General features: G+C 35.1%; 4 protein-coding genes across 4 annotated transcripts; 3 read left to right on the plus strand and 1 right to left on the minus strand.

The window, feature by feature from the left end:
* The first annotated feature begins 636 nt into the window (after positions 1–636).
* LOC119653096 (alpha-tocopherol transfer protein) lies at positions 637–2,571 on the plus strand. The gene is made up of 6 exons (XM_038057602.1): positions 637–867; positions 926–1,041; positions 1,628–1,754; positions 1,817–1,946; positions 2,004–2,178; positions 2,252–2,571. Exons 1-6 carry the CDS (start codon positions 792–794, stop codon positions 2,429–2,431), a joined length of 804 nt encoding a protein of 267 aa, XP_037913530.1. The 5' UTR covers positions 637–791; the 3' UTR covers positions 2,432–2,571.
* Positions 2,560–4,951, minus strand: LOC119653095 (2-oxoglutarate and iron-dependent oxygenase domain-containing protein 3-like). The gene is made up of 5 exons (XM_038057601.1): positions 4,676–4,951; positions 3,955–4,387; positions 3,738–3,890; positions 3,406–3,611; positions 2,560–3,350 (listed from the first exon to the last, which is right to left on the minus strand). The coding sequence occupies exons 1-5, from the start codon at positions 4,777–4,779 to the stop codon at positions 3,272–3,274; spliced, it is 975 nt and encodes a 324-aa protein (XP_037913529.1). The 5' UTR covers positions 4,780–4,951; the 3' UTR covers positions 2,560–3,271.
* A 162-nt stretch (positions 4,952–5,113) lies between these two features.
* Positions 5,114–13,423, plus strand: LOC119653092 (vacuolar protein sorting-associated protein 41 homolog). Its single transcript, XM_038057595.1, has 15 exons — positions 5,114–5,265; positions 5,332–5,454; positions 5,741–5,911; positions 5,998–6,121; positions 6,364–6,562; positions 6,699–6,853; positions 6,915–7,104; positions 7,155–7,295; positions 11,225–11,293; positions 11,355–11,583; positions 11,637–11,809; positions 11,874–12,060; positions 12,166–12,399; positions 12,455–12,581; positions 12,765–13,423. The coding sequence occupies exons 1-15, from the start codon at positions 5,242–5,244 to the stop codon at positions 13,124–13,126; spliced, it is 2,508 nt and encodes an 835-aa protein (XP_037913523.1). The 5' UTR covers positions 5,114–5,241; the 3' UTR covers positions 13,127–13,423.
* LOC119653093 (beta-1,3-galactosyltransferase 6) lies at positions 7,343–9,121 on the plus strand. Its single transcript, XM_038057596.1, has one exon. The coding sequence runs from the start codon at positions 7,787–7,789 to the stop codon at positions 8,939–8,941; it is 1,155 nt and encodes a 384-aa protein (XP_037913524.1). The 5' UTR covers positions 7,343–7,786; the 3' UTR covers positions 8,942–9,121.
* Positions 13,424–13,730: the final 307 nt, after the last annotated feature.

A 13,730-nucleotide genomic window follows, 5' to 3' on the forward strand; every position in this document is an offset into this window, starting at 1 on the left:
GACAACTATGTATGCATTCTTTAATTAAAAAGCAAATTCCCTTCAGGACTGCTTAATTGTATTATACGATAAGTATAGAGTAAAATTGGAGTGAGTCATAAAATCGATCCTAAAGCTACTAAAGATATTCATAGACAATCTATCGAAAGGCACAATTTTCGTTTCTTTAAGTTCCATCTTTTATGACTAAGAATGAAGTCCAATGCAACTTTTAATAAAGAGGTTAATACAAATCCGTTTACATACGTGTGTAAATTTATTGCACTGATTTGTGTGTCTATTCAGCATTTCAATTCAATTTACAAATTATTGCTAACGACATCAGAATATTGACCAAATTTATGAGTAATTAATGCTATGAATAACTCGACAAATGTGCTTCGACCTTAAACAAATGCATATTTGAATTATTGTGTCCAGCTCCCTTAAGACAAGACGTCGTTACAGTGCTGTAGATCAATTGATCGGTAATAGCACCAGAATCCATACTTTACAGACGCACTCGTAGAGCATCAATTTATGAAGACTTCATTTGCTTTTTGTTCTTAGATGAATAGATTATCTGCCTGAATAACAAAACAAGCAAACAGCTGATAAGAAAACATAATATTTATAAGATTATTTGAATTTAAAATCATACAAGTGTAACGTTATTTGGCCACCTTGGATCAGTTCTGGTTTAACGTCTTCGGAAGAACGTCCGTTTAGAATTAGTGAATAGTGCAGTGAAAATCCAGTTTACGTTCAATTGAAATCCTCACTCTCTGTTAAGTGAAATATAATATTTTAACATGATTCCTACAATACCTCACGAGTATAATGAAGAAGAACTGAAAAAAATTGCCCAGCTGCGATCATTATTAGAAAGTAATAACCTTCTTTGTGTTAAGAATGAATCACAGTATTTAATACTATCCTTTTATAGCCTGTAAAGAATTAGATGTTGGAACAGAGGATGTGCTGCTCACAAAATTTCTAGAGGGATCTGATTGGGATGTGGAAGTCGCTTATAAGAAAATACACAGCTATTATGATTTCAAAGTGAGTTTTCCGTTTTTGTTTGTGCCCGTTTTCCTCATTAAAGTCTTATGTTGATTTTGTAAGTTTTGACGCACTTTAAAAAATCCAATTTGTAGTCATTAAAAATTTGCTTTTATAACAATTTCACGTAATACGCAACACGTAAGCTTTAAATTAGATGATTGCTATCATCTATATTTAAATGTATTAATCGTCAATGATGTAGAGGTGATGAAGCTATATCATATAGTTTCAAGAGGAAATATAAGGAGAACAAAGAGCAAAGTTTTCCCGCGAATGAATTTTTGAACTATTCCTTTGTACAAGACGGGAAATAAAGATCAAGATTATTTCATTTAATCAATATTAATGATGATGTAACGCGTGAAAAATGCTCCTCAAGGACTGTTTATTCGAGACGATTGTAACTATATAATTTTATCCCCCTTAATTTTCTAAAGATAACCAAAATAATAAATAATTTTGATAGTCTCCATTTGGTCCGGTCCAACAACAAGTGGTTGTGGACTTAGGATCCCTCACTTATCCTAAACAATTAATTTTGATAGACTTTTTATATATATGTTTCCTGATCATTATCATATAGAACAAACATCCGGAATGGGTTGCAAAACGGTTACCACGTGATTTAAAGCCAATTATGGATCTAAAAACAAAGTTTCTCTTGCCATTCCCCGATAAAAATGGTCGAACAATTTACGTGCACCGTCTAGGTAAGCGTCTAGTCTTCTTTTCAACACGAATAAGATTATAGTAACACTTTTAATGTGAACAGTGGATGCATTCGACAAATTTCCAAATTACTTCTATGACTTAGTGGAATTCGATGATATGATATTTGAAGTGGCTTTGGCGATGCCAAGCACGCAAAAAAATGGAGTAACTGTGATATTAGATATGAAAGGGTAATTTGAGTCATATTCCATACTTGATAGATGCTTTTTTAATACTCATGTATACAGATTGACGAAATCATTTATAAAAAGTATGAATCCGAAAACAATCAAAATAGCCAACAAGAAAAATGATGTGCTTCCATTCAAGGAAACACATTTCCACGTGGTTAACACCTCTTTTATGATGAGTACGGCGCTGTCGCTTGTTATGCCATTCTTAGGAAAAAAAATTAAAGATAAGGTGATTTTAGAAATGCTTAAAAACTTTCTCCTTTTTTTATAAAAGCATAATATTGTTGTTCGGTTCAATTTAGATGTACTTCCACGGAAACAATTTGCATAAATTGCGTGAACACATTGGCTACGAAAATCTTCCTGCCGAATACGGAGGACCTGAAGAAAACATCCTGGATTATGATAAGATTTATGAGAATTTATGCCAACATGAACCCTATCTGGAACGTCTACAACAATACAAAAAAATCTGCAAATAAATTTCTTCACTATTTATATATGGGATATCACTAGTTACTTTTATATTTAATCGTATCGAATTGAGAATAATCTTTATATTGGAAGTTTATTGTAAAGTGATTGGAAAGCAAAATTTTCATTTAAAAACAAAAAAAAAAAATATAACCAGGCAGGAGCAATGTCCAATTGATAATGGATTGCTGACGTAAACGATTTTCTCCGATGAAATGTAAACATCATATGGTTTCTTTTGTTAATTTATTTATTGATATGTACAGTTTTATAGCGATAAATGACCCTAGAAATAATGCAAGCCAAATATAGAATAAAATTTAATGTTGAAAAATACTTTTTTATTTGCTCATAATGTTCTCGTGCAGCCTGCGAAACGGTCTGAGACGAAATATTATTTTATGAGAAAATATAAAAATGTCTTGTTGGTTATTCATTGAATATTTTGGAGCAAAATCCTTTAATAATAAATAATAAACAAACTACAGGCGAGCTACACTCAACATCTTGTTATTGGTATGAGAATTATTATACAACCAACAGATTTGAAAGCAAACATAATCACTGTAAGAAACTAATATCATTATCTCAAAAATAAGTACTTACCGGTTCGGAGTTAAATTTATACAACAAAAGTCAATATAAAATTAAGATATGAAAAATTAAAAGACAGTTCAACGTATTTGGAAGTTTGCACTGAGAAGATTATTTTTTATAACAATATAAAACTATCTCCAATTAGATACTTTTGTATTATGTTCTCTAGATCTAGGCATTATTCCATCACCTGCTATTCATCATAGGTGTTGAATTTGTATTTTAAATACTATTTTTGGAAATTCGAGTAACTAATCGTTATACCTCGTTGCAAAATTCGTATCCACCGCTAGTGTAGAATTGCATGTGAATGAAACTGTGAGCGCATACCTACAATAAACGCGATTCGTAGAAAATTAAAGAAATATTCGAATTGCCAGAATACCTCGTTCCATGAACAACACGTTCAATGTGATGTACATTTTCATGCCCTGAAGTGAATGCATTCACCCGACCAGCTTTCGGCTCTACGGAGAATTTCGTTTCATTGCCCTCCATGCCATCAATAAAAATAAATCGACCACCTTCAAAGTCCTTTTTATATGTATTAAGATACACTAATGAAGTGTAGTGAAATGATTCATATTGTTCCTGGAAGTATTTTGAAAATGTGTTATTTAGAGCTTCATCTGTTAATGCATATGACAATTTTCATTTGATACATTTTTTCTATATACTTGGCAGTACTTCTTATAGATTGCCATTCTTAGAACACACCTTATCGACGTGCGAATGCCAATACTCGTCATGTACGGTTTTCGCTGTTATATTACTGATTTTTGAGAAAAATGTCGGCCGTGTTAGGTGCAAAACTGATTCGTCAATAAGAAAATTCTTGGCAATACTTTCCTTCAATTTCGACATTATTGCCTAAAAATGGAAAAACATTTGTATATCAATTAGATAATCGGGCCTTAATATTTTATACACGTACCTTATAAGCACCCAAGAATTCTTTGGTCAATAATTTCCTAAATTCTAAAATACTGTAAGCATTGATAAATTTATCCTTGTGCGACAATGCTCCCGAGTGAAGATCGACAATTGATGCGCCTCCGGAAGAACCAGCTAATCCAATCGCAGACTTTGCCGTTTTAAGTAAAATGTCCACTTCTTCAGAAGATACTAAACTATCACTAACAAATCTCCCACATTGTTTTGGAATGCAGTTTGGGTAGTCGTGCATTTCTTTCAGAAGCTGTTGGGAGCAATGTCTTTTATAAAAACGGAAAGGAACCACTTCGTTGTGAAGAGCTAAATTAACAGTCTTCTCTGGCTTTAGAAAATACATGGCGACAACAACAGCAATTACTACAACAAAACTCGTCCATAATTTGTGATGTTTAGGCTGAGTACCGGGGGTGACACTGAAAAAGCGTTACATATAAATAACGCTAGCTTGGATTCTTACAATATTTTGCAAAATTTCTAAAAATGGGACAATGGATTTCCTCTGGAGAAGTCGATAATTTCGCGAGAAAACTTTTGCGCTCAGTAGTAGAGAATTAGCCAAGCGAAGACATTGCACTTGCTTATTTCCTTAAAACGCGAGTAGTCCTGAACCCAAAGCCTCCATTAGTTTAGTTACAGAATGAGCAAAGTTTATATATGTATTCCACAAGGACACTTGGATAAGTAACCTTCACGGTTTTTACCTTTGGAACTTATGGCTCCTTATTTTATGTGTGGCCTTTTCCCTCGTAACTCTTCTGGGGGTATTTTCCTGTGGTTTGTTTTCCTTTCCGGCCCCTCTACTCATTTTGAAGCTTATATTGTGACAAAAAAGAACAATCGAATAGTAATCCGCCTATTATCAAATCAAATGTCACGGAAACTCAAATACGGCACACCTACATAGTTTCCTGCCTTGCTTGCATTGAGCATGACAAATTTCCGGCAAGTTTGGTTAACGGATTCAATAATACTATGGGGCTGGAATCATCTGGCAAAAATTAATATAGCATATGTGGAGTCTGAGCAACATTTCCGCAAGCAAACAGTATTTGAAGTCAAACAAAAATAATTAAATAACTTTTTTTCCACTAAATGATACTGCTGCCACCTAGTGTTAGTATTCAGCATTGAAGTTCCGTTTTGTCAAAACCATATGATACGACACTAGTCATGTCAGTATGGCAGTTGGCTTGTATTGGGTTGTGATATGTTTACAAGATTTTCGGTATTGTTTGAGGAGTACTTTTGCGTCTAGTCGTGAATTGTAATGGATACAACAGAAAATAATAGCGTAAGTCTATGTGATTATTACTAATGAGTTGATAATTGCTTTTATTTGGTCACTATTACTCCGAAGGACACCGAGACTGAAAGCACCGAAGAGGAAGTGGAACCTAAGTTAAAATATGTCCGAATCACGAATGACTTACAGAATATTCTCAATAAAGATGCTGTTACATGCGTCGCAGTGCATCCTAGAGTGAGTATGCATTCAAAATATGGGTTGATTTTACAGTGCGCGCTGGGCAATCTAGTTAATGTGCAAATGGACTCCTTCAAATGGTCGCTTTTTTGAGTTGAAGTAAAGGCAAATAGCACTAGCAAACTGATTTCATTATCGTCGTCCTTTTTGTAAGAATATTTGCGCAGAATTACATGATTAGCTTCCGATCTTATATCACATTAAGATAGTTTGCCTCGCTTGCTTTTATATAACTTGAGGACATTTACAAAGTTTAAATACTAATTGCATTGACATCTTGCAGTTTCTTTTCTTTGGAACATTCTTCGGTAACGTTTATTTGCTCGACCACCAGGGCAATTTCGTGGATTCATTCCTGAACCGCCAGCAGAGCTTTTCGCACTCGGTTTCAGTAAATCAAATTTCAATCGACTCCAAAGGTGAATATGTTGCAACATGCTCGGATGATGGAAGGGTAAGCTGTCCATATCACCTTCTGAATACTGACAATAAAATAGAAGCGAATCGTTAACATTGTATTGTTCTTATTGTTTCTAACAGGTCATTATCAATGAATTATACAATGAAGAATCTCATCAGAAACTAGAAATTGGTAAATTTGTCCGATCGGTGGCTCTCGATCCCGACTATCATAAATCGGGGTCAGGTAGGCGACTTATTGTAGGTAAGTTTAGAGGAAGTTTATCGAAAGGATGTCACAAATACCAAGAGTGTGACACCTTATTGATGGTTGCTCAAATTTGAGGTAGTGCTTTTGTAAATCGTTTTCATTTCCATTAATTGCCTGGTTTATGCTTATTCATTTACTTTAAATCCTGTAACGAATATGTTCGGTCTATTTCAGTTTGGATTTTTGCGTATTTTTTAATGTGGCTCTGAATAAATGTTATTTTACTATTTATTAAGGGGACGATAGATTAACGCTGTTCGAAAGAAATTTTGTGAAAGGATTGCGATCGACAGTATTAAGCGAGTCAGAAGGGCTAGTCTCTGCCGTCGCTTGGAGTGGCCAGTTCGTGGCGTGGGCCAGCAGCCTTGGTGTACGTGTCTATGATTTGAACGAAAAGTGTTCGTTGGGTCTAATTAAATGGGATGAACAAAATGGGTAGGCATAATTCAACTGATTTTGCATTTGATGTGGACATTTAAATGATCATCCTTACTAAATTGGGGTTAGACTTTTCATATTACAACTATTATAAAAACTAACTTGATTGATTGATAATGCATTTATCCCACAGTATTAAATTGGAGAGTTTCCGATGCAATCTAAGGTGGGCTAATTCCACTACGCTTCTGATCGGCTGGGTGGATACAATTCGCATTTGTATTATACGAAAACGAAATGCCATCGAAGTTTCTACAAGGGACTTACCTGGATATATTGTAGATCCAAGTAAAATTATTGTTTTTTATCTTATTTTGAGTCTGGTTTCAGAATCATATTTCTTTACAAGTATCAACATTCCAAACGGATTTCTTCGTATGCGGAGTGGCGCCTTTAGATGCAAACCAGTTAGTTGTTCTAGGTCACCCAAAGGAACGTGATGCTGAAAGCAAAAAGGCATTACGGCCTATATTGTGTGTGTTGCAATATAAAACAAGTGATTATTCTGAAATTTGTACCGACAGTTTGTCTTTGCGAGGGTAAGAAGTAATTACAGATGTATTTGGAGAAAATCAATAATATCTTGCAGATATCAAGAGTACAAAGTAAACGACTACCATCTGGATTGCCTAATTGAGGAGAATAGATATTTTATCGTTTCGCCGAAAGATGTAGTAGTGGCAAGCCTTTATGAAAATGATGACCGCGTGCAATGGTTAATTGATCACAGGTGAGTACGAACCATTCCGAAAAATTAGAATCTTATATTGACGGAATTTTGCATTTTCTAAATCAACGGTTCTCCGTCATAATTGCATTCGAATAACAGAAACCGATGCGGGAGCCCTTTCCCCGACTAAGAATTACTTTACGAAGATCTAATTTTAGCAGTCCAGTGACTGGTAATTTAAAGGCCATGGTCCCGTTATTCTTGCTGGGTTTGAAAGATGAAATAATGCAGCCATATATTACTCTACTCATTATCTGACTGTAGCTTGAGCATCTGAAAATACTTTCTTTTTGTCGTTAGTCCCTAATCAACTTGGTCTCGATAAAGTTGAATTGTTAGTTGGACCCGTAAGTTCGTCTACCCAATACTTGTGGCGCTGGCATCTTAAAAGTTCACTTGACGTTTGACAAAAGGCAATTGTCAAAATTTGTCATTAAACACCGGAAAGAGTTCTTGTACAGGATGATTAGTTTCGTGGAGAAATAGGGGAGATGAGGCGTTTAAATAATCTTGTTACGTTGTTTAGTGCAATGTTTGCATTTTTCTTCGGTTGCTTTCTCACAAACACTCTAGTGAATATAGACAAGACACCGACAAAGCATTCTATGCCGGGGAGCGCACATCACAACGGGGAATATTTCTTATTAATTTTGATATACTCCGCCCCAAGTTACTTTGAACGACGCGAGACGATTCGGGAAACCTGGTTAAAGCTGAGTAATCCAATTCGACATAATAAATATCCGGAGGAGTTCATTTATCTACCGCAGTATGACGCGAGAGGATTCTTACAAATGGAAGACGTAAAGGACCAGATCAACCGATTGAGTCACTTCAAGGATTGGCTTTCACATGAAGATGAGAACGATGCAAATAATCGCAGGGTCATAAATTCGAAATACCTCTTTGTAATAGGCACTAAGGGACTGAGCAACACGCTTTTACAAGAAATAAACAAGGAGCAGCAATCGAACAATGACCTACTCTTACTCCATGATGTATACGATTCGTATTCGAATCTCACAAATAAAGTATTGAGAAGTGTGGAAGCTGTGATGAACCAGCTCTCATTCGACTACATTCTGAAAGCGGATGATGACACTTATGTAAAACTCGATTATTTAATAAACGAGTTACTTTCTTATGATCGAAAACTAATTCGAAATTTCGAACAATATAAAAATAGTCCCATCCCGCAACTTTACTGGGGTTTCTTCAATGGACGAGCACAAATAAAAACGCGTGGTCAGTGGCGAGAGCCTAATTTTTACCTTTGTGATAGGTATTTACCGTACGCACTAGGTGGGGGATACATTTTTAGCCGAGGGATCGCACAGTTCATAGAATCGAATTCTCGGCAGTTGAGTACATATGTAAGTGAAGATATCTCTTTTGGCACTTGGATTTCCGCTTTACGGAATATTTATCGAAGGCATGATGTGCGATTCGATACAGGGTACATGCCAAGAAAATGTAGAGATTACCATTTAGTTCTCCACAAAAGAACCAAAGAACAAATGTATGACTTGTTTGAGAAGAATTTCTGCACGTTTGAAGCAACCAATGAACAGATGGTTAAGCGGCCAATGGAATATTTCTACGACTGGAGTAAAACTGCTGATAAATGTTGCGATACCATCTCATAATCGCCAAGCTTTGCTCGATTTACGAGATTCATATTTAGACATGTAACGAAAGTTGTTATAATTTTTCCAATATCAACTCTAGTCAGTATAGATAAATTATTTAGAAAGAAATGATGGTCTATGTAAAAAGATTTGTGTGTTCATGTTTATATTATCCAAATATACTCTTCTGTAACTCAAGTATTGTTAATTCAAAATTCGAAAATGTTGACATTTAAAAGCAACCCACCCCCTTTAAATTGTTCGCTTATATAATTGAGTTAAACTGTTTTTTTTTAATTTAAATATTTAATTTCATCTACGAATAAAAAGCTTTGTTCTAAGGAAAAAGCATCGGGTGTCAATATTTTCAAGTGAAGTAGAGTTGCCGAAATTCACTTTAGTAGTTCTCTCACACATGCTGCATCCGTCTATTACAAATGCTTGAAATTGTGACCCTCACCAAAATGTAGGAAAAAGAGGTGACTATTGAAATTTCGAAGGACGTCAAGAAAAGACAGCAGTAATGGAGCAATTGAGGTTACGTACTCCCTGTAGTCGCAAATATGACGATTGGAACAACTCAATGGAGCAATTGAAGCTACATGTTCCCTGCAGTCGCAAATATGACGATTCAAATAATTCAATTACATTCAGGAATATTTCGAAAGTTGGATTAACAAACTGCTGGCTGGTTGTCGATGCGAAACCTGTATTGACAACATAGCATTTTTTCGATTCTGTGAAATGGGTTGCTTCTGTAGAGAATTCATCTGGAGTGGAAACTGAGTGTGGTGCCAAATAAACTTAAACTATTTTAATCGCGACATAAATTACGCGATGCTTTAGAGGCTCCTGGTAATGGACACATTGTTACAGTTTCTGGATGGTATAAAGGTACAATCATTCGAGGACTATCTTTTAGTAATTTAAGACAAGTTTGCAGACAGAGTAGGTGACCGGTTGAGCACAACTCTGCTGATAATTTGCTGTTTCCGTAACGTGCTCACGATGAACACAAGGAACATTAGGTAGGACAAATGCACGCTGTCCAGCAAACAGTAACGTATTTGGGAAAGTATCTTGACTCCAAGATGTCGTGGAAGCATCATATTCAAGAATTTTCTTTGGTGCTGCAGGAATTCGATAGGTAAGATGGGAATTTTCATCAAAAGTGCTTTCTATTGTATTTACATACCCACGATGAAACCAATTTTGATGTATACTTGCATCGCATGGCCCCATTTATTTAGTGGTGAAATGGAAAATAGCTAACAATGTATTTAAGCTTGATGGCATTGGCGCGTGGAAAGGCGATCAATTGTATTGCCGCACATCCATCCGAAAATCCATGGGCAAACATCACATGACTTTGATGCCTACTGATCACATAGATTTCCAGATTGGTTTTTAAGAAAACATATTCTGTTGTGATAACCAAAAAAAGAAGAATAATGGACAAATGTCATGAGTGTTTTGGGTTTACAGACATATTTATCTCCACTGATACATCAATCATGAAAGACGAATTGGGTTCGAGGGTGTTTTCGGAGAACCAGCTTATGGGACTGATCTGATTTTTCGGCGTCGTCGCACCTTTCCATTCAGATGTGGATGTTGATGTGGAACCACCAACCAACTGCTACTGAAAGTTGACCGATAAGACAAAATATTCCTGATGTGTGTGCCAGAGCATTCACCCCCCGGTGATAATATGGGGGTTAACACAATATGGACCAGAGCGAGGATTTGGCGTTAGGTCATCTACTGCCAAGTTTACTATGAAAATGAAGTTGCAAGGCTTCATGCAGACAAATGGAGAAGTTTGAATTCCTGTCGGTAGGTGGAATCGATGCCTCTATAGCGGCTTTTTTATAGTCCTTTAAGAAAGAGATCATAACGCGGGACACTATTCCTTAAAGTACCACAGGGAAATGGGATTGTGGTCTCGACAATATGCAGCGAATGAGAGGAAAAGACAGTAGGCCATTGAATAGGCAATTTTAGAGAACTATGAAACGGTCCCAATAAAAACCCTGAGTATTTAAAGCTGTAGCTGCCCCCAATCATCTTTGAATTTTTCATCCTAAATACGGCCAACATTTTACGATCGCAATCAAATCATTGATTTATTTTGATATATTTTGATTGAAGACAAGATCAATCAATGTAATAAATCTGTGGTTGATACGGTCTTCGACTTGTAACAAAATGTCTGTAAACTAAAGACAAATTGTGCTTCATAAATCCTTAAAAAATTTACAATATATAGAATAAAATAAATCTTGTAAAAATCTATTTCAGAAAATTCGATCAGGCTATAGAAGTAATAAGTGCACACGGTGGGAAATATTCATTGGTGAATGTAGCACGGTAAATTTATTTTTTCTTTTTTTTAGATAATTTTCCTTTCTTATTCTTTTTTTATGGACAGGCTTTATATAGACCACTTAATTGCACAAAAACAGTTTGATGAAGCAGCTAAATTATGCTTAAGGGCGTTTGGCTCGAATAAAGTTTTGTGGGAGGAAGAAGTATATAAATTTGTGAAAGTTCAGCAATTAAGGTCAGTAAGTGCATATTTACCTCGTACAAATGACTGTAAGCTGAAGCCCCAAGTGTATGAAATGGTTTTGTACGAGTATTTGAAACTAGATTCTAAGGTAAGCAGTAGTGAATTTAACATTCTATTTAATTAGAAAGAAATTTGTCACAGGGCTTTCTTAATTTGGTGAAAGAATGGCATCCCAGTTTGTATAACACATCTGCTGTAATCAATGCCATCCACGACAATTTCTCTAAAAGAGACGCTGATGAACTTTTAGAATCGCTCGCTATTCTTTACTCGCATGAAAAGAAATATGACAATGCATTAACGATGTATTTAAAGTAAGAGTTGGGAATTTCAAAACTTGTAGGCACGGATAATAAATAGAATAATTATCTTTTGCAGACTTCAAAATAAAGACGTTTTTGATTTAATCAAGAAACATAACTTATATAACGTCATTCATCAAATGATTATACCTCTAATACAATTAGATGAGGATCGAGCAATTCAGATGCTGTTGGAAAAGAATAAAATACCGCCAGAGATAGTGGTTCAACAATTGGAGCAAAGACAGGACTACATGTATCTTGTAAGCTTTTTATTTATAAAACACATTCTATACAGTATGCAAATATTTTCATTGGTTTTGCTACCAGATTTATTGTTTAATGGATCCTTTTTTAATATCATTAAGTACCTAGATGCGTTAGATAAAGTGGATAACACCGGCAAATTTCATTATAAACTGGTTAATCTTTACGCAAAATATGACCGTGACAAACTCTTGTCATTTTTGAAAAGATCGGATCGGTATCCAATTCAGGAAGCCTTCGATACGTGCAAAAGGGAGTTATTCTATCCAGAAATGGTGTATTTGTTGGGACGAATGGGGTGTATACGAGACGCTTTGAACATTATAATGCATAATGTAATTGAATCTACTTTTGAATATTTGTAAAAATCTAAAGAATTCTTTCACTTAGATCAAGGACATAAACATGGCGATTGAGTTTTGCCAAGAGCATGACGATGCGGATTTATGGGATGCTCTTATAAACGAATCACTGGAAAAACCAGAAATAATGACTAAACTGCTAGATGGTATAGTCGGTAAGTTTGGGATGTTTATTTTGAATTTAATTATCATTCACGTATTTGTTACAAGGATTGCGATTTACATCATTCCTTACTATTGGTTCTTCTAAATAGTTGATTTACTATTTTCCGAAATTTCCATCAATTTCCATCTGATATTGTCTGAATAAATAGTATGTTTTATTTTCTCATTCATAGGTTATGTAAATCCTGAAATACTTGTGAATAAAATTAAACTTGGTCAGCAAATCCCTGGGCTGAAAAAGTCGCTTATTAAAATGCTTTGTGATTATGGGTTACGCGTGTCAATACAGGATGGATTTAACGAAATTCTTGTTACGGATTACTTTAATTTACAAGAGAAACTAGTGCATTGTCATCGACGTGGTCTCTATGTTGCAAGTGATAATGTCTGCGGATTGTGTCGTCGGGACATTATTGTAAAAGACCCTTTAAAAACCGATATTATTGTTTTTAATTGTCGCCATTGTTTTCATGAGAACTGTTTACCAGATAGATATAATGTGAACTTTTGTACGGTATGTAATTCAAAACAGTAAAATTGGAGTTGAATGAAGATGCAAATTGATAATATTCAGTTTTCATATTATTTCACTGCATAGCAGATGTGCATTGAATAAATATTCTTGCGAAACACGTTATGCTGCCGAATTTTTAACAAGATTTTACCACCTACCATGCAAACATTTTGCATGACATTAATCGAAATCAGATTTTTTGGCTATTTGCTATTCGTTCTTCCTCAATTTTGTTATGTTTCAACGTTTTTATGCATTATTTGTTAATATATCTATATGTATGTAAAGTGGTAAATAAAGTAGACCCTGAAGATTAAATGAATGAAGTTTATAGTTCTCGCGAAACTATCGTCCACGCTTCGTAAACGAATATGGAGTTGATTCTTAAAAGATTTCTGATAAACGTTATTTCCCATGAAAAGCATCTGCTGTTTTGTTTCAAAAGTAGAGACTTCCATACTGGTATGAATTCATGTTTGGATTTTATCGCTTCAACGATTGTAGTGAAACACTGGAAGCGGTTAATAACAGTCAAAGAATGCAGTTGGAATTATGTAAACTGTGATAAAGACGACGCGGAATATCGATTTTTCTGTGAAATTCAAAGCAGTTACATAACGTGAGT

Source organism: Hermetia illucens, chromosome 3 (assembly GCF_905115235.1).
Source record: "Hermetia illucens chromosome 3, iHerIll2.2.curated.20191125, whole genome shotgun sequence".
Lineage (NCBI taxonomy): Eukaryota > Metazoa > Arthropoda > Insecta > Diptera > Stratiomyidae > Hermetia > Hermetia illucens.

Excerpts from the sequence above, each read along its gene's own strand:
- LOC119653096 (XM_038057602.1), top strand. The coding sequence starts at position 792 with ATGATTCCTACAATACCTCACGAGTATAATGAAGAAGAACTGAAAAAA. Across the intron at positions 1,947-2,003 it reads GTGATATTAGATATGAAAGG|ATTGACGAAATCATTTATAA; the intron begins GTAATTTGAGTC and ends TCATGTATACAG. Across the intron at positions 2,179-2,251 it reads GAAAAAAAATTAAAGATAAG|ATGTACTTCCACGGAAACAA; the intron begins GTGATTTTAGAA and ends GGTTCAATTTAG.
- LOC119653095 (XM_038057601.1), bottom strand. The coding sequence starts at position 4,779 with ATGAGTAGAGGGGCCGGAAAGGAAAACAAACCACAGGAAAATACCCCC. Across the intron at positions 3,612-3,737 it reads GGCATTCGCACGTCGATAAG|GAACAATATGAATCATTTCA; the intron begins GTGTGTTCTAAG and ends AAATACTTCCAG. Across the intron at positions 3,351-3,405 it reads CGTGTTGTTCATGGAACGAG|GTATGCGCTCACAGTTTCAT; the intron begins GTATTCTGGCAA and ends CGTTTATTGTAG.
- LOC119653092 (XM_038057595.1), top strand. The coding sequence starts at position 5,242 with ATGGATACAACAGAAAATAATAGC. Across the intron at positions 11,294-11,354 it reads TCATTGGTGAATGTAGCACG|GCTTTATATAGACCACTTAA; the intron begins GTAAATTTATTT and ends TTTTATGGACAG. Across the intron at positions 11,584-11,636 it reads ATTTGAAACTAGATTCTAAG|GGCTTTCTTAATTTGGTGAA; the intron begins GTAAGCAGTAGT and ends AATTTGTCACAG.
- LOC119653093 (XM_038057596.1), top strand. The coding sequence starts at position 7,787 with ATGAGGCGTTTAAATAATCTTGTTACGTTGTTTAGTGCAATGTTTGCA.